The 27,723-nt window shown below is 38.5% G+C and overlaps 1 protein-coding gene across 7 annotated transcripts in view; it reads right to left on the bottom strand.

Annotated features, from left to right (window-relative positions):
- The window catches only part of RBMS3 (RNA binding motif single stranded interacting protein 3), a 723,251-nt gene that overhangs the window by 27,161 nt on the left and 668,367 nt on the right, over positions 1 to 27,723 (bottom strand). For all 7 annotated transcript variants that reach the window (XM_074151184.1, XM_074151185.1, XM_074151186.1 and 4 more), the window contains one exon: positions 12,226 to 12,336. In XM_074151184.1, coding sequence (XP_074007285.1) covers positions 12,226 to 12,336 — 111 coding nt within the window. The remainder of the gene's footprint in view (positions 1 to 12,225; positions 12,337 to 27,723) is intronic.

A 27,723-nucleotide genomic window follows, 5' to 3' on the forward strand; every position in this document is an offset into this window, starting at 1 on the left:
GTCCATGCTATAAGGACTACAGTATAAGGAGGTCATTTTCCACAAAGGAAATCAAAGGGTTTGCAATAATGTGCTTATTTATTTAAGTGGTGTTGTAAGGTTTAATTCATGTTTTTAAAGCACTTTGAGAATATAAAATGCAATATAGGTGCTGCTATTATTATTTGTCAGTTGTTTTCTACCTCAGGATATCTCTCAAAAGACTGGAGTCCTGTTGTGTTTGGGACAAACAGCAAATGCCCTAGACTGCCTCCTATATCACTTGTACTTTGGAAAAAAGATAGAAATGTTTGGCAGAAATCTGCATGATATGTACAAATGGAGTTAAAATATTTCCACAGAAACTGCACTGCTACATAAACTGAACAGCCTAAAATCTTAGTTTGTAGTGGGCCTAAGTCTGCCTGCAAAGATCTCTGTGGAATAATTACAGGCCAGAGACACTAATCCTTTAACACTTCTGTGCCAGACTTGTAATTGCGATTATGTATTACCATTCCTTGGAACACATATCCAATAGTGTATGCAATAAAGTAAAAATTTTATATTAAAAATAAACTCAAGATGATGCTGTGATGTTTAAGCCATATTTTTCTCTTTTGAAACACAAGAAAATAGAATGCTGCTCATGACATTTGTACAAAAATTAATGAAAAGGAAAAGTGGATTTATAAGCCTTGAAATGTATTATTCTTTTCTCTGACTTCTGCTGCAGGTTAATTACTTTAAATTTTTCCATCAATCATTTTCTGATTTCCAACTCTTTTATATTCGGTATTAAACAAAGGGTAGAAGCTTCAGGAAGGTCAATGGTCTTCTGCTTTCCATAGTTCAGACACAAGCTATACAAATAAAATAAGGAAACCTCCTTATTCAACCAGTGTCCATACATTGAATTGAATCTATTTCTATTAACTATTTCCTTATGTCCTGTAACTCATCAAGGAAATCTGAAGTTGTTGCTACTTGTATTATTTTCTAGCTATTAATAAACTTTGTGTAATACAGTAATCTTCTAGAAGATGTAAATGAAAAAAATATATCCTTTTTCTTACATCAAAGTAGAAAACCTCAATTAAAATACAATACAATAAATCAAATCATGGCCACCTCGATGAAGAAGCCATTTATTACCAGAAAACTAAAGTTTTCTGAGAAAAGTCCTTTATTTTCATAGGAAATGGGCCCTACTAATAGCTATTTAGGAGCACCTGCACATTAAAAGAAAGGCAACAATAGAGTTTTTGCTAGAAAATTACCTTTGGCTACTAAAATTCTGAGCACAAATTTGGACACTGTGAGTAGACCAGGCAAGATCATCCATGGGAATACCACCATAGCCAAATACTCACTTTATCTTGTTATTATATTTTTGTCACACTGATTAGCACTGTCAAAAATGGTCATTGAAAAAGAACAAATATAGCCCATTTCTGAGCCCAGCGCGGCTGTTTTAGGTGGGAAGGGTTGGCAGCAGAGCAGAATCAGGGTAAACAGTAGAGGAGGAAGGGAATAGTCAGGTACCTTGGTTAAAAAAGTCGGTTTGGAAATTACAACATCTTTGGTCTATGCTGTAAACTCCACGTACCGCTGTGGTTGGCAGGCCAGAGAACACAAACAGCGTGAAGTTTTTGCATCAGTGAAATCAGTCTGCATCCTAGAAATATTATACTCATTTGAGGGAAACCCCCATAAGAGAAACACACAGCACATGAAGACAAGGAATTGAGGCTGGTGAATGCACAATGATTTGGACTCTTAAGAAACTGGCTGTTGCTATACCACAACTACTAAAATTAAAAAGGTAAAATTAGACGCATACAGGTGTGCCTATCACATTGGAAAGCCATAATGAATCCCAAAGGATAGAGCAGTCCTCCATGGGACTGGAAAAGGATGTGCCTCTGAGATACGATTGCTCCCTGGACCCACCCTGATGTGGTGCAGCTCGTCTACCACACAGCAGAAATCTGCCATGTTGAACAGTTCATTCACCTTTCTAGAAAAACAACTCAATTCAGCAAACTCCCAAATTCACTTGATGCAGCTGCTCTCAAACCCCTTGTTACAGTTTAATGAAATGTGCTGACTGAGCTGTTTCATAGTAAATATTAGTTATAGCAGAACTCTCCTCCCAAATTGAGTCTTTTAGGAGCAAGAGGATTCTACAGCACCGTAGCCCTGACACAGAATCGCCCATAACTCACAAGTAATAAAATACCATCTGAGGGCACAAAGGTTATTGCCATCAGCAGCTCCCTATGGAATTGTAAATCATTTGAACAAAGTTTACCCTTTTTTGAGAACTGCAGGCTGTATATACAGGATCCCAGTGTCTTACACAGAATACGAAGGCTATACCTTTAGCTCTTTCATTTAACCTTGCTTCACAAATGAGTGAACCCTGAACAAGCTGCTCTTTCTGGATGAAAATAAGAAAGATATCTCAAAAGCATGGCAATTTGTCTTGGAGGAAGTTTAAACCTCTGGGCTACTGGGTTTGCCAACCATCCGATAAACCATGTGGATTAACTGGGAAATGCAGCGTGCACTGAAGTTCAGTAGGATATGGTATGGGAAAAATCAGTGAAATTCAATGGGATATTATTTTGGGGAGTGTCTCCAGGGCCAGGCCTTTGCCCAATACACAGTTTATGTTATTTCTGTCACTATGATTAAAACATGAAAAATGCTGAACATCCTTCAAATTAAATTCACTTTCAACTCCACTATATGTGTGTTCAATAATGCGGCAATGTGTCACCTTCAGAAACACTGCAGCATCTATAACCTAGTGAAGTCCCAGTGCACCTGAACCTGAAGTTTTCCCTATGAGAAAACACTGGGAATGTAATTCAAAGGTTGCTGTACAGAGTAGAAACATTTTGCTTAACAAAATGTACCCATCCCATTGAAAAAAATAAGCCAAAAGCAAGCAGTATATTTGCTAATCCATGCAACACATCTTGAAATGAGTCAATCTTAACTCTTGGTCCCAAGTATTTTTTTTACTGTGAATGGTCACTTGGAACATATGTTTACTCATTGACTGTGTAAACTTCAGACACTGAAAATAAAATGTTATTTTGATGTACAGCTCTTTTCTGAATCTTGGTACATCATGCTCAGTAAACATTTTTAAAAGTTTTACAATTTCCTGAATTCTCAGTACTTAAGTGAATAGGAAAAAAAAATATTTTTTTTTGTTTTGAACTGAAATAACAATGTTCCTTGAAATGAAAAACAGAGGTTGGAAATGAAAAAAGGCCATTAAACCATCGCTCCATTTTTATTTCAACGTCTGAAAGTCCCTCTTGCGGATTTTAAGGTTTTTGGTCCAGTTGAGTTCTAGATGTCCCGAACAATGACCTTTCCCTGATTCACTTCAACCACTAATTTAGCTCTTAATATATTAGTAATTTCTGCAAGATATTCAAGTTATGCTTTCCTTATTTTACTTTCAGCTCCTTATTTATATTGTTAGCACCATTAAAACCATCTCCTCCTTTCCACGGATGCCCTTCACATAGCTACGTTGTGTTACAAGCTACTGTTGTCTATCACCTTCAGGCCCTTTTCTTTCAGTTAAAGTTTAGGACATCTGTGGTTGAAGTTGATAAAATTCAAGTACCTAACCTTAGACAGAGCTGATACTGTGTGAAGGACTGCAACAGTGCTTAGCAGAAAGTAGCCATTCTTCCATATAATTTATCATGTTGTTCTTTTCCGTTGAGGATACCGCGCCTTCGAGGATTTGGGGCCTTCTTGCTGTGCTTAAAGCTCAGCTGTCACACACCTGTAGCATGCGGAGGGACTGTTCCCAGCTCTCAGCAGAGAAGAGCTTTAGAAGCACCACCTCTGGGAGACATTTCACAGTTTGGCAAAACCTCCTCACCTCTCTCAGAGCCTCAAACTTGTCTTGGATTACAGAGGCCCCACAGACTTTGCCTGCACCACTGATAATTCGGATTCATTACTTCTCTGGAAAGCCATATTCATAGTTTCTCTCACAATCACCTGAGGCTACTTTAAGCACAGGCAGGACAATAAAAACAAGTTTTGTTCTAATAAGGCAGAGAGTTACAATCTTGATTACAAAATTGAAAACACACTTACAAAAGAGAGACACATCAAGAAAATACATATGACAGACCTGACACTTAGAATACTTTTGTTTTCCACCTTTCATTGAGTTTGTCAGTTGTAGGTGTGGCAGGATGTTTCAAACCTAGAATTATTTTCAGCTCTTTTTAACCTATTATTTGTTCCTCTTTTCTACTTCCCTGTCTGTTAAATAAAAGCCTCTTTCAGCTAAATGTTATACAAATTACTAAAACTGACTAAATCAAACTAAACCAACCTTCTCTCCCCAAAATCTGCCCTGTTATTTGTGGCATCAACGCAATTTCACACAAACATGTGTAGACAAATATTTTTTCCTCTTAACATTCAAAGTTTTCCAGGAATGATCTACTACTGGATAGCAAAATGAGTTCACAATCATCTAGTTCCAACCCCCCTGCCATGGGCAGGGACACCTCCCACTAGACCAGGTTGCTCAAAGCCCCATCCAACCTGGCCTTGAACACCTCCAGGGATGGGGCACCCACAGCTTCCCTGGGCCACCTGTTCCAGTGTCTCACCACCCTCACAGTAAAGAATGTCTTCCTAATAGTTAATCTAAACCTACCTTCTTTCAGTTTAAAACTGTTACCCCTTGTCCTATCACTACACTCCCTGATAAAGAGTCCCTCCCCATCTTTCCTGTAGGTCCCTTTAGGAACTGGAAGGCCACTACAAGGTCTCCCTGGAGCCTTCTCTTCTCCAGGATGAACAACCCCAACTCTCTCAAGCCTGTCCTCACAGGAGGGGTGCTCCAGCCTCTGATCATCTTCATGGCTCTCCTCTGAACTCGCTCAAACAGGTCCATGTCCTTCTTATGTCAGAGGCCCCAGAGCTGGATGCAAACCAACAATTTCTGGGAGCATGACTAAAGGTGAGCCTTTTGGGGGAGGATATACTGTGGACCACTTGTTATATGTCAGATACTACAAGTTTTACAGCTTTTGGTTTCTATTCACTATTGCAAAATAAAAAAGTTCATTTCACATGCAGTGTATGGTTATCACTAAATAACAAACTTGCTTTGGAAGAAGTGGCTCTGAACTACATTCCCTTTGTCTTTCAAGGTATCACCAGGCAGCACTTCTAGAAATCACAAAATAGAACTGCGGCAGTCATGTATAAGAACATGCTGGAGAAACAAGCCTGTAAATATTCTAGTTCACAGATATGTCAAGTCATCTGCAAATTAATTATATGAATAACATTTGTCTGATGCTGAAAATGAAGTTATATTAGTTATGGCTCTTTTGGCTGATAGTTTATGCTTTGCTGATCCATCACTGTTGGTTTATGTTGATTTAACTTTTTATCACCACAATCAGGGAGTTTGAGCCCTTCTCTGAAAGGAAATCTGGGCTAATGCAATGCCCCTTTGAGTCAGTAGCTGATACCTCAGAGAGAGGCAAGGAGTTCTCAACAAAAGCAGTTGTTCATTTATGGAAGTGTCATGTGAAGGTAAAATTTAACACAGAATAAAAGCTACTGACACGCTGGGCTCATATGAAGGACTGCTTGAACCAAAAACGGAATTCCATCCACCTGAGTTTATTCTCCTTTTCCATTCCCCTTTTCTGCTTACGGCATGCAGTGGCTTTGAAGGTAGGCACACTTGCACACAAAGGCAAACAGTAAGCCACTACCAACAAATGGTAGGAAAGTAAAGATGAGTTCAGAAGAGAAGGGGGAACACTACAGAAATGGGATTTTATAATCTCTATTCATTCAAAAATACCATCTAACCACAGCTATGGTCAAACATAGACTGTGGAACCCATGGTGAGACAGCTGATTCAGAAAGAGCCTCCTCTACACAAGGGCTGATCAGGCTAATTCTCACAAGAGTCACTGGGTCTTGAAGATGGTCCAAAAAGGGAAAAGAGCACATCTTTCTTTGTTCACCCTACCAGGTGTTCGTCATGTATATACTGTCAAATTAAGAATTTTTCCACCCTGCTGTTGCACCTGCAAATGTTTCCTTATAGAAACGCTGAATCTACTTTTTGAAGACTGCTAACCTATTTGTCTCAATAATATTTAGTGGCAGTAAATTCTGCAAATTGATTAAATACTTAATCAAAAAGTTATTTGTTCCTTATTGACAGCCTGGAATTTGATGTTTTTCAGTTGCACTGAGTGCCTCTTTTTAATCTCAAATTATGTATTAGGCACATTGGAGCTGCCTTTCAAGAGGTTGTTTCGGAAGGTAGGTGTAGGAGGAGATATCTGCTTTTTATAAATCTCGACAGAGCTTATGGTGTTCTTCTCGTTTTCAACCAGAATAATTTCACTTTAAACAGATCTCCTGCCCCAAACAGCTTAATGCTGTTAATCACTTGCATTTGCCCTGGACTTTGGCTAAGTAAATGGACAAGGATGATCTTAACTTCAGCCTGAACTATGCTAATTTCATTTGCAATGGGCTCAGTCCTATATTTTGCACACAAACAGTAACTGAAACAGTCAGTCAATAAATAAAATAAAAGAACTTCAAGATTAACACCTGATAACATGAAAGGCACAAGACTGCAAAGGAACTTTGCTCCTGTAACTCTCTGGGGGCCTTGCGACGTGCAATTAGAATAACAGAGAGTGCTTTTTGTAACAAGGATCTGAACACCAGGGGAATGCGATGATGTTTCAGCTCCATGTAGCTATAATATGTGCAAATAGAATTGCAGATTAAACAGGAAAAAAACAACCCTATCTAACAAAGCAGTTATTCTGCTGAGGCCTTTAGGTGACATTTTAAACCACCGGTGACCATGGAGTATCCAAAGGAAATAAAAGATAAAAAACTTATAACAAGCTTGTTGTTCCATTGAAGGGTTTTGGAGATATCATCAAGCTCTGCTGGCAACAAAAAGAACTAACAAAGTGAAAGATAAGACTGATGTACCCACATAACAAGCCTGTTATTCCATTGAGAGATTTCTGGTGATACTACAAACCAGGAAAGCTGAGTTAAGGTGGTTTTCAGTTTCAACAGAATCCCACGTTATGTCAATGCAGTTCTTCTACCTGACTGCATTTTTAATACAGAGGTATCCAGAACAATTAAATAATTTTTTTTTAGTTTTTTTTTTAAAAAGTTACTTTTAAAAGTGCAATAGAGAGCTTATTTTGTAGGTTGCCCCTTACGTTTCTAAATTAGAAACTGCAAGCTGAGAGAACTGTCTGCAAGCGTGAAGAACAATTAAGCAGCACAGTTGAGCTAGCAGTTTTACTGAAAAACCTGGCTTCCACTCACTCTCCCACTGGTGTGGGCCTCAAAGGCTTAAGATGAAACAAGCCCACAGTAAGGCACTTCTGAAAGAGAGCGAGCCAAAGCCAGAATTACCACTCTGCCAATGAGGACCAACAAAATCTGCCTCAATCTGTTGGATGAAACTGGAACTCAAGCGGCATCTCAAATGGATGCTAACAGCAGCAAGTGGAGAGAAACCTGGACCAAGAAAGTGCAGAGCAGAAAACTTCTTCAGGAATGAGCAGCAGAGGAGAAAGAATGGAGCAAATCTTCTTACCACTGAAGAGGCAGATTACTGCTGCTGATGGCAGAACATGGAAGTGGCTGCAGTAAAAGGGAGCTGAGCAACAGGGACTGAAAGCAGTGATCAGACTGCTCAGCTTTTATATTTCTAAAGGTTTTTGTATTATATCCACTCAGGCCATCAATCACAACTTTATTAAACCACGAAACAGATGTCAGATCAATGGCTGCATCGGAAACATTTTGAATGACAGGCTGATGATGGAACAATTCCAGCCTCCATACATTATTAAACACACACTAATGCTGCTCTCTTCCAATGCTATCCGTATGGACTTGCTCACTCTGTTCTCCCTTTACGGTACCTTTTTTAATAGCAGCCCTAATTGTAGATGAATATTACATAGGAGAAGCAAGACCTACTGTAATAAAGAATAATAAACTAGTAAACAAAAGAAAAATTTCAAGGTTAAAACCTATTGTCTGTCTTGACATTATGCCTCCTGGCGTTAAAATTTTATTTTAATACAATTGTAGGAGTTGAGGCAGGATTGCCAGCCTTAATCAGAATATTCAGTTATCACTTTTTTTGCTGTAATCTTGACATAATTTAAGATTAGGTTTTCTTTACATATTTGCCCACAGCCAGCCCACCTATGTAAATGCTTTCTGCTCTTTTTGAGTGAAGAGGTATGTGTGAAAAATACATATAAATAAGGCAGAAATCGCCCCTCTGACAGATTCTCTGCTTAACTCCAGATTTCAGGCAGATTTTGGGAGGTGATCAGAGCCACACACTTGCCTCTTAATTCACCAGTAATGTAAACTATATTTTCACTGGCAGAAATCAATCTGATTTTCACAAAGGCAGAAAGGAATTATGTTCTTGGAGGATAAAACACAAAGCACAGTAACTGGGAGATACAAAGGCCGTATGAAATTCTCTCACAGCACAGAAACATAGTGTTGAGTTGCCACAAACTGCAGACCATTACCTCCCCTCTTTCCCCAGTGCAATATACCATCCTTTGGCCTGGAATATTTGCTGCAGCTATATGTTTTCATGATGTGAGCAGTGAAATCAAGTAAAGACGGATTTGCAGCTTTTCACTTTGCCTGGCACCTCGATAGCCTTAGTGCATCCTCTCGATTAAGGAGTGCTTAGTATATAGCAGAGATGTCTGATTTTATGCAGAAAATTCAATAATAAATAAGAAATAAGGATGTTTAAAAAGGTAATAAAATAAACTTAAATAAGCATTTGTAAGGGGTTTTGGAGAGAAAGAAAACAACTTGTTCCTGTTCATGGCAAATGGTTTCCTGAACAAAAGTCTTTGTTCTTTTTGGGGCCAGTAACTGAAGGCCTCCCATAGCACAAGGGGAAGGCAGCTGGCTATGAGTGGGGTTGTAGGAAAATTGTTCTGTTTTGGCTGCTGAATTGGATTCTCCCAGATGGAAGTGAGCACTGCCGCCAGCATTTAGCCAGAAATGCCCCCCCTGGCCCGGTGAGAGTAAATAGTCAAGTGCAAGCAGGGATGGAGGCAGCTGCCTCTCGAATCCCCATGGTGTTTTAACGTGTGCTTCAGGGCTGAGAGATCAGAACTCAAATTCAGGTTTTGGTGTTCAGGCAGGAACTGGCAGAGGCCGCTCTTACTCTGGTAACTTGCCTCACTGAAGGGCTAAAGAGTGCTCCTCTGTGAAGGGTCTCCCCTTTGGAACAGCTCCAGCCTGGATCGAGTATTTTAATCTTTTAGAGAGCCTCAAAAGACAGAATGTAATTCCCAAAAGATACAAAGCATACATAGGCCCTTATGCTATTTCTCCAGCTTACTCACCAGAGAATAGATTTTCTGTTGAAGCAATGTTTTAGAAACCCAGCATTCATCCTGAATCAGGCAAGTTTGCAAATGAGTTTGAAGTCAACTCTGACTTAAGTGACCACAGAGATCCATTTTGGCTGAAAAATATGTTATGTTAATTAGCAAAATGGTTTGTCTAAGGAAGTGAATATATGAAATTCTTTTAATAAAAACTGCTTTGCATATTCCAAGCATTTAAATTTAATTGGTATGGAGTTACAGCCAACACTGAGCAGAACTGTTTGTGACTTTTTGTCTTGTTTGCTTAAAAAAATTTGGCTGGTTTCTTGAAAGAGAGCTGGTGGCTCTTTACGGCACACTGTTGCACAGTTTTAAGGATAAAATTAAAGCTAAGTTTGTAACGGATATGTATAGTTTATGTCTTTTCTCTCCCATAAAACTTAGTCCTGCTGAGGTACTCACAGTAGCATGGTTTGGACTTGGCTCAATTTGTCATGGTTTTATGCTCTCAATGCTCCTCTCCCTGGACTGAAATTCAGACTTCAGAACAAATGAAGTAAAAATATCTCTAAATAAATCATATCTCTAAATAGGTTGTCCATTTCTCCCACATTTCTTTTCTGTAACAGAACACGTCAGGAAGATTCAATTTCAAGTCAAGATGGATACATTCAACAAAACTGCTACTGGCAGCCCAAATCCCGATGTTCTCCCTTTAGTTCCTGACAGGAGAAATTCCCGGGCACCTCCATGATTTTGCTGCGTGCATGAGGACTTTAACTGAATATGGTGCTGATGGTGTTTTTACCAAAGAGAAATCCTGTATGCGATAAAATAGGGTGTCATTTGAGATTTATGAAAAGCTTATGGATATTGTAACACACATGAATCATTTACCCTATCCTGCTCTTAAAGTTTTCTGTAAATGAGTTAGGATTTTTAAAGATAGTAAATATAAACCTATATAGTATACCTCTGAGTGTATTTCAAGAAGTTGTCAGGGAATGCTGTGACCTTGAAAGATAAGACTCTGTAAAGAACTAGGAGAAGGAAGGAAAGATTTTCTTTACTTCAGTTGCAGTAAAATAAATTCAGGATCTTATTATCATCCACTACATCAACTACCGCCTTTCCGAGTCCTTCCTCTGCCTCCCCAAATGGGTTTGTTATTATGGATCTGTTACTATGAGCATTGTAATAGTTGTCTCAAGTCGGAAGAGAACATTAGCTGAGAATTTTCTAGTTTGCATTAAGATTGCAAGAAAACGAGCACAGAAGACAACGTCTGTAAGATTCATGGGAATTAAAATGAGAGACAGAGGGAAAAACTCATAGGAGCTGCCCAGCAGCACAACCAGAATTCATTTTCAATTTCCTTGTCTTAATTTTTAAACACACTTTTGAATCACAGTAATTACACAAGCAGAAATTCTCACTAGTTCTAGTATTTCCTTCAATTTCATGTCTTCAAAGGGGAAAAATACTGATATTAACTTTGAGATGTAACTCCTACTTCTTTTGATTGCTGACTGAAACATTTAAAATAAGAGGAATAAACAATGAACCATCAAGTTTCCTCAGAAATAAATACAGAAGTCTCAGATCTCAAATGAGTTGTCTGGGTTTGTTTTTTTTTTAATGGGGGAAAAGACACTAGAGTTAGAATTAAATTCAACAGATAAGAAAAAAAGAGAGGGAGAGAAGAGAGGAGGAAGAGAAGACCCAATACAGTTAATTAAATAACTTTGTAAGGATGCAACTTCATTCAGTACCTTATTCAATTTAAAAAAAAACACCCCAAAACCAAAGTTGGACAACTATGTTCCTATAGATTAGTATCAAGTAGTACAGTGGTGAAATAGAAAAAAAATTTGTAAATGTATAATACATTTTTCATGTAATTATTACATAAAGCACGTGTGTGCTAAAGACATAAAAGTGTAATATTTATGCCTGCATTTTCATAAAAATATACATCTATATGCAGCGTGCACATATTCACATATCAAACCACCATATATTGTGTAGGCTGTTGCATTTTAGGAACATTTCAAAGAGTTTTAATAAGTTTTATTAACAGTATTTTTTTGCCTTTCTCTGTGGGAGACTTAATTGAGTTTGACTTACACAGCTTAAAGAGAAAATAATTGTGGAAATATGCATGTTTACATAAAACATACTGGAAACACAGCTGACCTTGACCCAAAATCACATTTCTGAGCCTGGAGCAAACTATGTATGGCTGGCTGCTATGGTTTAGAAGTGAATAGTGGGTCCTACCATGAAGCCAGAACTCCCGTTTCCCAATGGTATAAAACTCTGCAGATTGACAAGCAAACAATTTCTGATTAAAAACCAAATTGTAGAGGAGTACTTCCATATTTACATGAGAATTAGTACAGGTAGTTCCTACTAAGTACAGAGCAGGTTTTGTTGACCTACTGTTTTACTACTCATACTACTTTGCAATTTCTGTTCTATAATACCAAATGCTGACTGTATGATGGTTTTAGAAACATATCTCTAGATACATGTTTGTGTGGCATAGCAATATGACGATATTGTTTGTGTAGTACATCATGTTTGGGTCATGATGAAAGGCACTTTGATATGTTTGCCCAGACAGGCCAGACACCTCCGGACATGACGAAAAAACAAAGTAAACCATGGCAATATTAAACTGCAAAAAGGTGAAACAGTGAAAACCCAAGAGTAATAAATTCCGATGAGAAACTCAGTAAGCAATAAATGTTTTGCAATATAGAAAGTAACTTGTATAATCTATGATCTTACCGTTCCTGTTGTGCCCAAGGAAAGGTGGTTCATCTGTTGGGTCAGAGGGCCCATCATGCTTGCTGGCTGCATTGACATAGTGTGGTCCATTGTTGGTGTTATCACAGCACCCTAAAACACACATCATTTACACTTCAACATTTCACTTTAAAAAAAAAAAAAGCGACATTCTCTAAATGAGTGAACCTGGCTGAAAGCTTGACATGAATCTTAAAAGAGACTAATATATCTGTCAGAGGAAATATGTTTTGTTCCTATTGACAACTAAGCTACATGCATATATTATTTGTACTACTAATGAGGCCATTTTATGTCAGTTCCAATTAAGTGTCATTTTTTACTTCATTGCTTCTGACAAACAAATGCATATGTTCTTTCTATGATGAATGCTACTATACATTGCAAAATGCCTGTCATTTCTATTTTTCCATATCCTATATAGAACAATCTTCAGACAGAACACATATGTCCCCAATTTTCTCTGACTTCTAAGACCTTCAGTTTCTGAGATCTTCAATCTATTATGGTAATTATCCTGGATTTTTCCAGTCTCAATTAGGACCCCTTATTCATGACATTTTATAGCTGATTAAATAAGACTAACTATTGACAGTGAGTTTGGTAGTGACACTCATTTAAAACACATACACAGCATTTAAAAGCATTTTTCTTCTCTGCGTGAAAAACAAAGACATTAATAACAAACAGCATATGAACTAAAGCAAGAACAAGACTTTGAACAAAAATGAAACAAAAGGCATGCCAGAGGAGCTTTGGAGAAAGCTTCTTTGCCATTCATATTCCTTGGTTTTTGCTCTCCCACTCCCCAAGGTCCCATGTTGGTAACCTCATGCCTTAGTGAAGTGTTGATTCTCTTCAGTTCTATGGTGTAAAATCCTGTTTCCTGTGTTGGTTAGAGAAAGTCAGTCAGAAACAGTGTGATCTGCTCTTTTTCTTGCAGAGAGTGAAATAAAGAGATATTTCCAGCTATTTCTTCATATGCTTTGTGCATACGTATGTTTGCGTGCAAACGTTACAAATTTGCACAAATGATCCCAACATTACATCTGCTACAAAGCGTGGAAAATGTGGATGAATGTATTTGTTTTTAAAAAAAGGAAAACTGATAATTTTTGCATTGATATTACTGAAAAAATCCACCTATAACAAGGAACCTAAAACAAACTAGTTCCAGAAATCACTGCACACCTGTTCTTAAGTGTCCGTCTCACATTTATGTAGAGCTATGTGACTGCATTGTCAAGGATCTGATTAGAAGCAAAAGGTTTCAAATTTTCAGTTTCAAATAAAAAATAAATGAAAATAAAAAATGCTGGGGAAGTACCAATTCTATTTTTTCTCACCTTCCACCAATATTTTGTCTATGCACATCCTATCTGAGAAGCACAGATTCTGCAGACTCTGTGAACTCATTACTTGCATGCAATGGTAAAGAGGAGGTAAGCTCAGCTTGGTCAGTCCTTTTTGTAATGCCCTCAGTGTATGAAATACATACAGGATTGTTTTATGTCACATGGTGGATTATGTTTCTTGCACTGACAATAGTCCCTGGAGAAATTTGGCAAATTACAGAAACTGGCCTCCACAGAATATCTGTCATGATTCCAAATAAACGCTTATAAAACAAGGTGATCAGTGTGCAAGTATCAAACCTGCAACACTTGTGAACACTTTTCCCTCTTTCTTGGCTGTATTACTTTGCACTGGTTTACATAGATTAACCCATTGATTAACTCATTCTAATGAACCACCACAGTGCTAACCTTGTTGGCACGGGTCCTTACAAATCAAGATAGTCACAACCTTCAACACAAAATTTCTTTCAGCAGAGCAGAGTTAATATTCTATTCAAAAAAGCCCTTCTTTCTTCCTTACATGACATTCTTCTCTTTCATGCTGCTTCTCTCTTTTTGCTGAAAAAAAAATCTACCCTTTTGCTGAAAGAGCCTGAAAGGCAGGGCATACACTCATTCAGCCCATTTGGCAGTCTCTGCATAGTAGATGCAGTGCAAGAGTCTGAAGTAGCATCACACCCGAGGAAAATGATGTTCTTGCCGTATATTAAAAATCAGTGGCATGGGATACCATGCAGCCAGATGAGGTCTTGGGGTTTGGACATCCACCTGCACTTTTTGGTTATGGTAAAAAATCGTAAGCTTTATGCTCAGAATGATGCACACCACAAAACAGCATTTTTACTGTACCAAACCATAAATGCTCAAACCAAATTTGTCAACTGATAAATAGTTCTGAGTTCCCTCTACAAGCAGTCTTCTCCTTTGGCTTAGACATGGAGAATTGCCTCAGGACTTTCCATGACAGACAAGGTGAGATCCCACTTGTGATGTGTGATTGGCTAAGCAGAAAGTCACACCCACACCACAGCTTCCTGAAGCCCCACACCACCAGCAGTAGTGCCTACAATTAACTTAGGGTGTCCCAAAGCCTTAAAATATCAACCTTTCCAAAGATGTTTATTGCAAAGGTATGGTTGGAGGAACTTGCTGTGATTACAGATGTGACAGACTGATAGCTATTCCTGTGTATAAATTCAGGAACCTGGAAATGAAGAAGGGGCAGCGGTGAAGGAAGTCTTATGATTTAGAGCAGCAAACACAGGTGCCAGACACGCAGTGGAAAAATCTGATAGCAAATGTCTTTCAGTAAATAAGTAAGCAAGACAGGTTTTGCAAATAAACTATTAAAAAAAATATGGACTGGAGAGAGAATGCATCAAGGACAAAAAAATTGCTCAGAGACAGTAAACATATTATTTTTAAATAGAAAATATGTATATTCTAGTGCCTAAACATATACCGTTTAATGTTAGGAAAAGAAGTTGAGAAAACAAATCAAGTATTTGCAGCTTTCCTAAGACAGCTTAACGTGTTTGAAGCTGACAGTTACCTAGAGCAGAGAATTACATGCATTTGCCAGACCATTAATTCACCAGAGCTTGCAGAATCCTCTTGTGTCACGTAGGGAAAAAATTATACTTAATTAAGGAAATATCGTCTGGTTGTTAGGGCAACACCCAGTCTCCAGACCATAATGCGTTTCATAATACATGCTGTCAAGTCCATTCATATTCAACTTATTTAGCTGTAGAAGACAACAATGTCTTGCATCAGATGTTGCCATCACATTAAAAGTAATTTGATTCTTTTCAGCCTATAATAGGTATTTGCTGATAAACATCCACTTGGCAAATGGCAGAGGCTACAGCAAACAAATTTTTCATCTTCAGCTGTTTGGATGTCTGATTTTACTGAGTTTGTAAACTGTATAGAGAGACATCTTAAAATGGCATAATACTACTGAAGGTCCAGCTTAGTTGCAAAAAACTGCAGAAGTTATGATGAGGTTTTTGCCACTGTCTTTGCCAAAACAAGTAGTTGGCCTGCCAATTATTTAGGACTGCCCTGTTGCCTCAGTATGATTATTTTTTTTTTATAATTCCTGTAAGAAACTGGTTACTATAATGACTTTTAAATTTGGCAAGATATTCTTGGCATATGACTTGTCATACAAATCTGTTGAAGCTATAGTGGCTTTAAAAGGAATTCAGATTAACAGGGGAAATATTAAGGAATCAGTCGATATAGAAGATAATGCATGATTTTTCTAACACTGTGATAAACCCAAGATAAGTTCATTTACATATAGACTTTAATTCCCCTTCACTTTATTTGAAACACCTTGCTGTTTTAAAATGCTCTAAGCTCTATGAACATACCTTTCATATAAGAAAGTGAATATATTTATTTCAGAATATTTTCTAGACTATCACTTGCACAGAAAGAAGCCTGACTTTATCAACTACAAACACTATACACTCCCTGTATGGCAACAAACTGAAATCACAGGAAGGACACTAAATACAGCCTGTTTATTATATTAAGTAAACTATCTTTAAGTACTTGCCAATACCAAAAGGCATCAGCAGAAATAAAGCTTATGTTGGTGCAATGACATATGCCACCTTATGTGCCTTGAAGGGTGGGAAAGTGACATCAGAAATAAAAAGTGTATTAGAGGGCTTTAGGAACAGAGAGTTCACTAGTTGACAGATGCACTTGGGGGCCAGTGGGAGGAAGGATTAGTTAGTCCCAGCTTTCTAGAATAATAAACTGCATTAAAGGCTTCTGTTGCATTCCAGCGTTCTAATACTGATATTGGACTTAGGGCACAAATACCAGCTGAATAAATAGTTTTTAAAGCTTACAGTAAGCATCTGCTTATTTTGCAAGTTTACTTTTTCTTTATTTAGGAAGTTTTAACAAGTTAAGCATACTTAGAAATTCTACTTTGTAAATACTGGCCAATGTAAAGCCAATAAACATTACAGCAGCAAACTTACTTTTCAAATTTGTTTACAGACACATTGTGCACTCATATAAGCACCAGGTCACTTCATCTGAAAAGTTATTACTATATGCCCAAGTGAATGTCTTTATGTTATCGAGAACATGTTGTTTCTTGAGGTTTTATTAAACTGAGTGAAAGGATGACTTTCCTTACACTTATCAGACAGATGTGTCTATCAAGAATTAATATGAAAAAACCCAACATGCATACCTTTTTTTTCAGATAAATGTACTCTCTCTGCATACTGAATAAATGACGACCATATTTCTATTGATCTACTGTTCTGTCTAGATTGACTTGCCTCATCTCCTTGGGCTGCCTCTTACAAGCAGCAGAAAAAATAGGGTCCTACTGTCAGAGCAGTGAGCCTGGTGAAGTACTCTGAACTGGCTGTTAAGTGGCCAAACTTTCATGACTAGAGTAGGAAGATCAACAGTGGATGTGAAATGCTCTCTGCCATCTCTCATCAACTCCTCTGGAAATACTTGTTGATGTTCCACAAAAAACTGATTATATTTAAAAATCAAAGAAAACTTACTTTCCCTTTCTCAATGAAAAGTTACCAATTGCCTTGGCATTTACTAGCTGATCAGAGATTAAATTGTGATTTTAGTACGGTGAAGATCAGCAAACATCAGCTAATAATGCATATGCTGCAAATCTTAGGAATTTGGTTTCATTTCATTACATTGCTGAATTTAAAAGCTTGCTAAAAATGGGGTAAAGTGAACAGTAAGCCCAAACACTGCACTAAATTAAAGCAGCTTTACCTTTGGAATGGGCAAACCCTGATACAGACCTTCACAGACTCCTGTGTGTCCTGCTTCTGTGGCAAGTAGTAAACCACAACTTCGTATTGTAATATTTCAAATCCTGGGCATAAATTCAATCTTAATTGAATCTCCTTAGAACAATGGACACATTTGCTTTCCCTAGCTCTTTTTTTTCCCGGTATGTTTGTGAAATGTGTATGTCATAGGTCCGAGAGAGTTACTACCCAGATGTAACTGGTCTTAAAGGATTAAGAATCCAAATATAGTGTGGTAAATAAAGAACAAAGGTGACCCTTGTTTATGCACCACCTTTCCTACAACAACAGCTAAGGTTTTTGATGGTTTCTTTCCCATTGTCCTTCTTGCCTTTAACTGTATGTCCTGTCTCCTAGTCTGAAATACAACTTTTGATAATATACAGTTACTAGCCTACACGTATAAATGCAGATTAAAAGGATATAGAAATGGGAACATCACGAGATAAAGAAAATGCAGTTGATGCAATAAAAAGTTTTATATCAGTAACTGTGTGCACAAATAAAGCAATACCCACAACTATACTGGTACCAGTTAATAAATGTATTACGTCAGGGAGACCACTGTGATATTACGTCAGTAGTTTACGCTCCTACCAGAGTTGAAAAAATAGTCAGCTTCATAGTATACTGCTGTCTGGTAATCTAAAAGGACTTAAAAAAAGAAAGGGATAGCATTTCTGTTGCTATCAAGAAGTTGCCTGTGTCACTCAGTGCCTAAAGTGACTTTTGCACAGTGACTTAAATCTTTCCACCCAAAAATAAGATCTCAAGAGAAAGGCCATTCAACAAAAGGACAATATTTCTGAAGGGAAAATATACCTGAATTGCTATCTTTGCCCTTACTGTCTGCACACACAGGCTGGATGACAAGCCCATGTGCTCTCTCTAGACTGAGAAAGAAACAGTAATTTTCATATTCTTCCCCAACTTGCCTCAGGAATAAAATAAAATTAGTGGTATTATGTGCCTGAATAAATGGCAGTAGTTTTGCTGGGGGCTGCGAACAGGAAGGAGCCCACAGCAGTTAGGAAATGACCTGTTGCAGCAGGGCATTTGTCTCATCAAGTGATGGAGCAGGCAGAGAGGCCATAGATAGCTCTTGCTCCCTCTTCTGACATATTCTAGAGGGGAACAAGAAATCACATTTCTTTGGTTTTCTTCCTATCCTTCAGTTTATAAGAGCACTTGGCTGTATGCTGACTTTATATATCCAATCCACCTAATAGTGCTTTTGCTCTGTCAAGAACAGCCATCACTAACAAAAGCATCCTCACAATGTTCACATAAGGTTTAACATCCCTAGAAGACAAAGAGGAAACAGAGAGGCTGTGATTTGCCTGGGACATAACCACTGGAATATATAGAACAAATCACCTCCTGCCTTTCTCACTATCAGATTTTACAAGTAATATCCAAAGGTCTCTTCATTCCATGTCAAAATAAGCACAGATTTCAAAACCTCAACACTATTAGTGAAAATAAATCTTTATTTCCTGCACAGAGCTCCTGATCTATACCTAATTAGTATGTGATGCGTGCTAAAGTGTTGTGCTTGGCAATTCCATTCTGTTATGTTCTTATACATATTTTCTGATGTGGACTAATTCCTTCATCCACTGTCTCCCAGTGGCTGATGCGCCATTCTAATAAATGTCAGTCAGGAGTCTCTTCCCTGTGGACTAGTTTTTCTTAGCATTAGAATGGAGTTTCATCTATTAAAGCTAAATCCAAATAGTATTTCCTCCCCAAACAGTTCTGCTGTGTTCCCTCCCTTCATGCCTATAACCAAGCGTGAAAATTGACTTGATGGCACATCCTAGTTCCAACAAGGTGCAAAATGGAAATTATTAAACAGCACAATTAAAATATCAATCAACACCAGTGTTTAGCCTAAATTTTCACTTCCCTGTCTTACTGGGTTCAAATGAAACTTTCAAAAACGATGTCATATTTGCATCCTCAATCCTATGATCTTACATATATATACGTATATATACACTTATAATTGCATAAGGAAAGACAAGTGATCTTGTAATTTCTATTACACCCACTCAGGCCACACTGATTTTTCATCATATGGATAATTTTTTAGATGTTTTAACTCTCAGTCCAGGATTTATTATGACAAAAGTAACTAAAAGCAAGTGACAGGTTTTTAAACTTCTTACTTATAAGCAACATTTAATAAACGATTACAGCTTTTGTTATTGGCTGAAAACACTTATTTCATTTCACTCAGGGAAATATGTTCAAAATACAAGAAAAAGCACCTAACAGCAAGACTTGCCTCCAGAGCTTGTGCTGGGATGTAGAGGAGCGGAGCAGGTTGGTGGCACGAGAGCATGTATGGTGTGCTTAATGTGGTAGGACCATGGCTCTCCCTAGGTCTCAAGCCTTCCGGGCAAGGTGAGGCAGCCCTGCCTGTCTGTGTGTCTCCATGAAGTCATGACAACAGACATTTGATCAGACCAAATGTCTGAGACACTGCGCTGTTGATCTCTGCTTTTCTGGCGATATTTAGTACATAAGTCATTTGCCAGGCACAGAGTGGCTAACTGTGTTTGGGAAGGAAATGTCTGTAACATTTCTTCTACGTGCACTTCTAGCCTTGACGCTACAACAGCCAGTGACAGGACAGCAGCTGTGATCTGTAACAGATGTGCTGTGCTTCATTTCCTGCCCGAAACCAGGAGGAACTCACGCTGTGTGAGATGCAATTTAGTGGCTGTGCTGGAAGAAAAGATTCACTCTTTAGAAGGACAAAGACTGACACTGGGAGACATCAGAAATGCTGAGGAACTGGCTACCAACAAGAAAAAGAAAGAAAACAACAGAAAAGCATGTGGGTAATATAACCCTATGTATCCACCAGAGGTAACATGACAAAATGACATCCTACACAACCACAGCCAGAGGCAAATGGTACGACTGTGCATCGTGTAAACTCCACAACACTAGAAGGACCTAACCATAAGCAGTCTTAGATGAAAATATCTTCAGCTTTCAGAAAGTGAGGTGGTATCACTGAGTGAAGCACCAAGGAGACATATTAAAGTGGCAGACAGCAGAGTGCTCCTCTGTGAGATCCCTAACCCTTGAGAGGACAATGGGAAGAATGGTCATGGAATGGGTAGATTATCAGGATGTCTCCCTGCAACTCCAAGATCAGATAGGCTCTTGCAAGTCAGAATTTACTAGTGATGGTCAATATGAGTGAGAATGCTTCACACAGCTTCTCATGGACTGCATGGTGGCCCTTGCAATGTCAAGCCAAAGGTAATTCTTGAGCAGTTCAGAGCCAACTCCCAGGTCAGGCCCAAATCTAAGCTGCACTCTCAGAGTCATGCTGATGCACGAGCTGCCACACGATCCCAGTACCCAGCTGCATGGGGCAGGGAGAGAGCCACCTTGAAATGCTGACACTGGTGTTGCTGCAATCACTCTCAAATTCAGCTACAAACCCAACATCCATCCTCCATGAGAGCACCCTGTGGAGCATTGTCATCTGCTGCCTATACCTAAACTCCTTTTTGTGCAGCTCCTGCACAAAGAAAGATTAAAGGCATGCGGCATGAGAAAATTCTGTCCTTTCCCTCCTCATCCCATTTTCTGAATCTTAATAATTTTAAGTTCTGGAAGGCTGATGAGAGGCTGTAATATCTAGGTAATCTTCTCAGAAATCCTTCCCATCCTACCTATTAGCAAAGACATATAGCAGAAGATGTTGGGAATGAAACCCTGAGTGGGTAAGGATGTTTTTCTCAAGATATGCTTCTGTTCAATAATAGATTTTAGACTTGAAGTTGGTAGACAGGGGAAATCCTGTAATAAACCACAGTTCATTTAATGTATCAGTTCAGTTCTAGATCACAGTGGTTCATTCTTTTCTTGAAATCTAGAAATGTCTCCTTATTAGAGAGGACAAATACCTCTGTCATGTTCTGTTAGATTTGTAATCTGTTATGTTAAACAAAGCCCTTTCTCACGCAGCAATGGAAAGAAAACTATTCCAGCCCTGCCTTTCCTTTCATTTAAAACCACAATTTTTCAGAGCTTAAACGCCCTGCCATAGATCCCAAACTGCATTTCATTTTCTGGACTCATAATCCCTCAGGGGAGGCTATGGGTGAAATCCACTCTGTTCTCTACCAGGATTTGTCCTTTGACTTGTTAAAGTTGGTTACCTGGCAGTGCCAGCTTTGTGACCTCAAAACCAAAACAGAAGCACAAACTTTCAATAGTGCCTTCCTACCTTATATTCTGTCATTAAAAGCAATGTGAGCCTATGCCTCACTCATGCCTTTACAAATTTTAACTATGGTTTCTCTGACTCTAACCAGATAAATTGCTGCTTGGACTTGACCATGTACAAGCCAACTGACACCAACATGTGGCTTTTACTGCACCTAGATAACTCCACCATCCTTAGATGACGCCCTCAGTGACACCTGTGAAGCTTTCCGTTGTTTTGAACAACCAGTAACATAGGCACAACCTGGAGAAAATGTGGCTGCAAAAATATTCTTACCTAAGAATTCTGTTCCTGATGCATGAGACCACAAGAAGCCAGTAAAGTTGACAGCAGCAAGCACACAGAGCAGGTAATTCAAAGGCAACCACATTTAAATCAGTGAGGTACAAATGATGTAAACGAAATCAAAATCAAGCCCTCAGTTTTGTGTCAATAGTCAGAAAACAGGAGTCTGTGGAGCGTGAACACATTTTATAACTAAAAATGTGATATTTTAAGTTCTCATTTATTTTAAGGTACTTCTAGTGAAACCAGCCTGTGTATTAAATAAATGCTTGACATTTATAAGTCTCCCTTCTATCAAAGACCTCTAAGTGATTTACAAACTGTGTGTTACATAGAGGATTCAGGAGCTGGTCTGTTATCAGGGTTCTGGGGTGGGTCTGGATCTACATCTGAACTTTCCCAAGTCCACAGCATTCAGATTGGGGTACAGCCTGGGCCACCACTACTGCAGGCCCAAAGAGTACAGGTGGTTTCAATTGCACATTCCAGTCCAAACTGATCAAGAAAAGGAAACATTTTACTTCTTGATTCATGATCAGCAGATTTGAAGTACATAATAGAAAATGGCTAGCTTAAGTCTACTTTGCTCCACACTTTATTGTCTTTTAAAAGAAGATGAAAATACTGAGGAAAAGCACTTTAAAACAGACCCTTGTGAGTAAAACCTCATTGTGCAAGTGGTCCAGCTAGTCTAAAAAGTAGACGTGAAAAGTTCAAAAAGGTGTAGATTTTGGCTATTACTAATCTAAAAAGAAAAAAAAGTAAATAACTGGTCTGGCGAGGATTATTAATTTTCTTTTTAATATATCTGTACTGATTAAGAATGACTAAATTGATATATTTTCTCTTCTTTTTTTGTCCAGATAAAGTCACTCTTGGGCTGAGATCTTCCTTATAAAGTTTCAGCCTGGAGCACATTTTTACAGCTGAGTTATTATCCTTAAAATATGAGTTCATACTGGAAATGCTGGCAGCCGTCTTAACTATTGTATAGCAGTGAGCACAGCTGTAACATGTTAAATATGTTGAAAGTACATGGTGGGAACAGAGTGGCTCAGAGGACTGGTAATAGAATAGGGAGTCTCAATGCTGGGTCACCAGGTTCGGTCATTGCTGGGACTGAAAGTCGTTATGAAGCTTCAGCTGTTCAATTATGTCCAGGCATCAGCTATCCACAGAGAAACTCTCCATCACAAAAATACATTACTGCAACTGGTGATGTCCAACAGCCTTCCCAAGGATTGTGAAAGGTGGGGGGATGCATCCCCACAGGTTAGCTCCAAGGTGAAGAGCACTGATGGCACAGAGGGAAGAGGCTTGTACTGTCACTGCCCTGCACGCTGCCTGGTCTATGGAGGGTGTTCATCACCAGCCTATTGCTACTGTGTCTTTTCAGGGCACTCTATTTTATCAGAAAGTTGTTAACCACGGAAGACTGATCCTGAAAGAGTCCATTTTCCACATTACTGAACGGACCACATTGATCCCATCCCTTTCCGGTGAAGGCAGAAAGCACACGAAAAGATACTTTTTCAGCTCCTCAGTTACAGTAATGCCTACCATGACCAAATACTTTATTATTATCTCTCTCTGCATTGATAGATGGCAACCTCTCCCTGTTTGCACCAAATTATAATCCATTTCAACCTATCCCAAAATAGTAGTAATTTTTTGCATAAGGAGATGAATGCAGAGTTCTGCATTGCTTAGAGTCGGGCTGCCTGCTTGAGTGCAGCCCTTTGTCATAAACCAAAGTAGCCCAAAAAAGTTTTCAAGCAACATGGGCAAATGGAGTCCAAGCTGGCTACCTCAGTTTTCTAACATGAATGGATTTACTGGAATAAATTAGGTAAATCTCTCTGGGTCACATTTATCGATATAAACTGTATGGATACATACCTATAAAAACATCTGCATGGAAACACCTCTATAAAAAATTCTGGTTTATTATAGCTTTTTGGTGCACCACCACTTCCTACCAGTCACTGTGTACAAGCCCACGTGAATGCACAGCAGTCAGATCCTGACATATGATGATGTTATTTATTCCTTTATGGCTTTGCATCCTCCACACACAGTCTGATCTGCAGAATTTTAGGTTTAAGTCAAAGATGTTTCTCTAGGCTGTTTTTCTGAGTATCTTTTAGCTATTTGAATATTGTAGAGGTGCTCAGTTTTCTTCGGAAAAAATCTTTATATCTGTTCTATTTTCTCTGGCATCTAGAAAACAAACTACCATTGTGGTCAACACTAATTTCTGAGGTCCTAAGGACAAGCCAAGAAAGAGCAGTTCAAGAACTGTCAAGGTCTTCTTCTAAACCCTACATTTAAACTTACCCAATAGAAGTCAGTTCTTCAGGCTACAAGGCAGCTGACTAGGAACTGCCTACTACCAAATACTGCTGTGAAGATGTCTCAGACAACGTAGAGCACCTTGCTCAGCAGCCAGAGAAGAATAAGCTGGTGTACTTTACTACTGTGGTAAATGTACCAGAGTAAGTCTTTGACCCAAACTGGATGATCAGCCTTCTGGGAAGCCCAGATTGGGCAGATGAGTCTACCATGAGTTCAGGGAGACATCTTTTACATGAAGGTAAGAAGGTCTCTATGCTTTGGAGGAATAAATCATAGTATAAGCTAGAGGAAAAAAGGCCAGCTGGACGGTATACACATATTGCTGAGATGAACAGTAAATTATTTGGAAAAAACACTTTGAGGGAGAATAAAATATCCTGTAAATTCAGGTCACACTTGGCACATAATTGTGACCAAAAGAATAAAAAATTGGATCTGTCAAAATGCAATGTTTCCACCATATTTCAAAATGACATGTCATTTCAGCATTTATCTAAATTTGAAGGAAAAAAAGCTTAAAATTAGTTCAATAACCCAGAAATGAAAACAGAAAGATTATAGATATTTTGTCTTTGTTCTTCTTCTCACCATCTCCCCACTCCCTAAGTTCTCTCCTGGAGTGGAGTCAAAACAACATTTTCACAACTTTTTCCATGTCACTACCCTCTCCCTCTGCACATTTTCACTTCAAGACAAGTTTCAGAGTTATTATTTGATTCTGCCCACAAAGCCAAATTTTATTATTCACAGAGTACTATATATGTAATAGTCTTGTCAGTCCTAGCCAGAGGCAAAGGATTGCCTCAGAGGAAAAGGAAACAAGAAACATCCAAAGGAAGATAAATAGGAATGAGATGATAGGCAAATGGGTAATACTCCCATCTTTTCTTGAGAGCTGTGTGGATAGAAAAAAGAGCGCTCTAATTAATTCCAGAGTGATGGGGACTTGAGGGCTGGACTCTGTGCACTGCATGCTTGAGAATCTTCATTCCATGTGAACCCCCTTCCTCCAAAAACCAAACAAACCCTTGTTTTGTCTTTAACATCAAAAGACACAACATAACTAAGAGCAGATGTTCTGATAAACTCCAATAGAGACCAACCTCTTGGCAGCCATATTTCTGTTCTGCAGTGGCTTTTCCAGGCGCACAGAAAATCCATTTGTGGGACTGAAAAGTACATGAAATGGTTTTCTGGTAGTATTTCTTGTGGTATTTTCTAGTACTATTTCTACTATCGAGGAACTGCAGTATCATGAAAGACCCTGTTTTGTGGTGTTTCAGCCCTGTGCCACTGCAAATGATTATAAATGCAAGCAAGTAATGCAGAAATGCACAAGCATGAAGCATAAAATTGGAACTACATGAGGACAAATTTTTAGCAGAAGCTGTTTGCAATTTCAATGGTTAAAACCTCCATAATCCAACAATCACAGTAACATACAGATCTCAGCTTAGTGATTTTGAAAAATTTGGCCTGAAATCCTGGCCCCACTGAAATCAATTAGAGTTTTGTCACCAACTTGAATGCTACCCGGACTTCACATTGTTTTAATCCTCAGAGACAGACGCCAAACTGTTCATTACTATGCAGGTATCCAATAGATTTTTATCCTACAGATTGTCATTAATTAATTATCCCAAGCATGTATGATTTTGGTCTTGTTTTCAGATTCAGACCGTAATTCAGCGATTTATTTTCTTTCACCAATCCGATTTTAAATTTTGTGTTATTTTTATTTTCTGCAGTTCTTGCCATACAGGCAGCCTATGACTGCCTGCAGACTTGTTTAATCAAGAAACAAAATCTTATTTTATGGCAAGACAGTCATCTTGTCTAGAAGCTGAAGTAATTAATAAAGATAAGGACAACCAACCTGGGAACAGGAAGGCGGCAATTCTAATAACAACTTCCAGTATGAAACCATCTAATAAATACTTGTTATGCGCACTGAGAACAATCCTTAGGCTGAAATGTTACCATAAATTATTCATATGAAAGTTTTGGACAGTAAACAAATTTATGAAGATAATGATCTCTTTGCAATTCATGAACAAAAGTGGGGGGAGGGGTCAATCCCCAGAATAAATTGCAATGTATAAATCCACCAGCTGTAGGCATAAAGTACTGATACAGAGATTCGCTGCAGAAATTGTAAAATAATCCCTGCGTGTTTTCTCTTTCCAGAAAGACCACTTTGAAGAGTAACTGCAGAGCCAAATAATTTAGCGTACACTCATTTGCTGTTCTTGACCAGAGCACTAATCACAAGTTAGGAATCAAAGCCTTTGGACTATAATGGGTGAATCAAATCAGAACTGTGCACAGCATTAGCCCTGGTCTGCTTAAAACTAACAGCAAGCAAGCGTGAAACCTTTGTCAATACAGACCACAAGGGGTTGTTGCAAGTTTGGGAAACACTGATGTACATTTTTGTTTGATGTACCAAACTGCTTTTCTTCAATTGAGGATCCATACTGAGTGACTAGGTGCTTTAAAAAGCTGAATGAATTTCATAATGGCAAAGTTTACTTCCAGTACATTTATTTAACGGCTGAAGCAACTGATGAAAGGGAAATAAAAATCTGATGAGGAGAAAAAAAATTAGACTAGAATCTAGACTCCCCCAGGACAATTTCTTGTGCTTTGTATCCTCTATACTGACAGACAACATATTTGCTTTCTAGCTAATTACCAACAAGACTAAAATTTTACATCTTTGATGTGTATGAGATCAAAGAATATTAGGAAATAAAAGTAAGATTAACATAATTGTCTTGTACAGCTATAATAAACCATGACTACATATACAATCAGACACCCTGCTCATCAGGAAAGCATAAACTAGAATCAATTGAACTAAACAAGAATCTTGTTTAACTTTGCTTCCTCAGCAGCTTCTCACCTCTCCTGACAGCCACCACTGGATCGCAGATGCAAAGCCAGGAAAGATGCCCTCCCCCAATGGCCCATCTGACACCCTGAGACACATGGGAGCTCCTGTTTCAGTTGTTGAGCCTTTGAAAACATGTAGTTGCTTTGTTCAGACACAGCAGGCCGTCAGTAGGGAAAGAACTACAGGATCTCCAGGTCCAAAATCACATATCCCTACTACTTACTTGATCTAAAGGACTAACTTCTATCTATTTCTTTTACTGCTATTGTCTACCTTATATAAGCACACAGACTGGGCACTAACCCCCTTTGGCAGCAGGCTTTGCTAGTGCACTTTGGTAGTGCAGCCTTTTCCTATTATGCATACAGAATAGAGTTCTCATCTAGCAAATCTGTGTCCTAGTTAGCAGCCTTGCTTTAGAAAAAAACCCAACAACCTGGTGCTTTGGTATATACCTGCATCCAATTCATACTCACCGTGGCTACAACACTGATTAGGAGTAATGTATTT

The sequence above is a fragment of the Numenius arquata genome, chromosome 7, assembly GCF_964106895.1.
Source record: "Numenius arquata chromosome 7, bNumArq3.hap1.1, whole genome shotgun sequence".
Lineage (NCBI taxonomy): Eukaryota > Metazoa > Chordata > Aves > Charadriiformes > Scolopacidae > Numenius > Numenius arquata.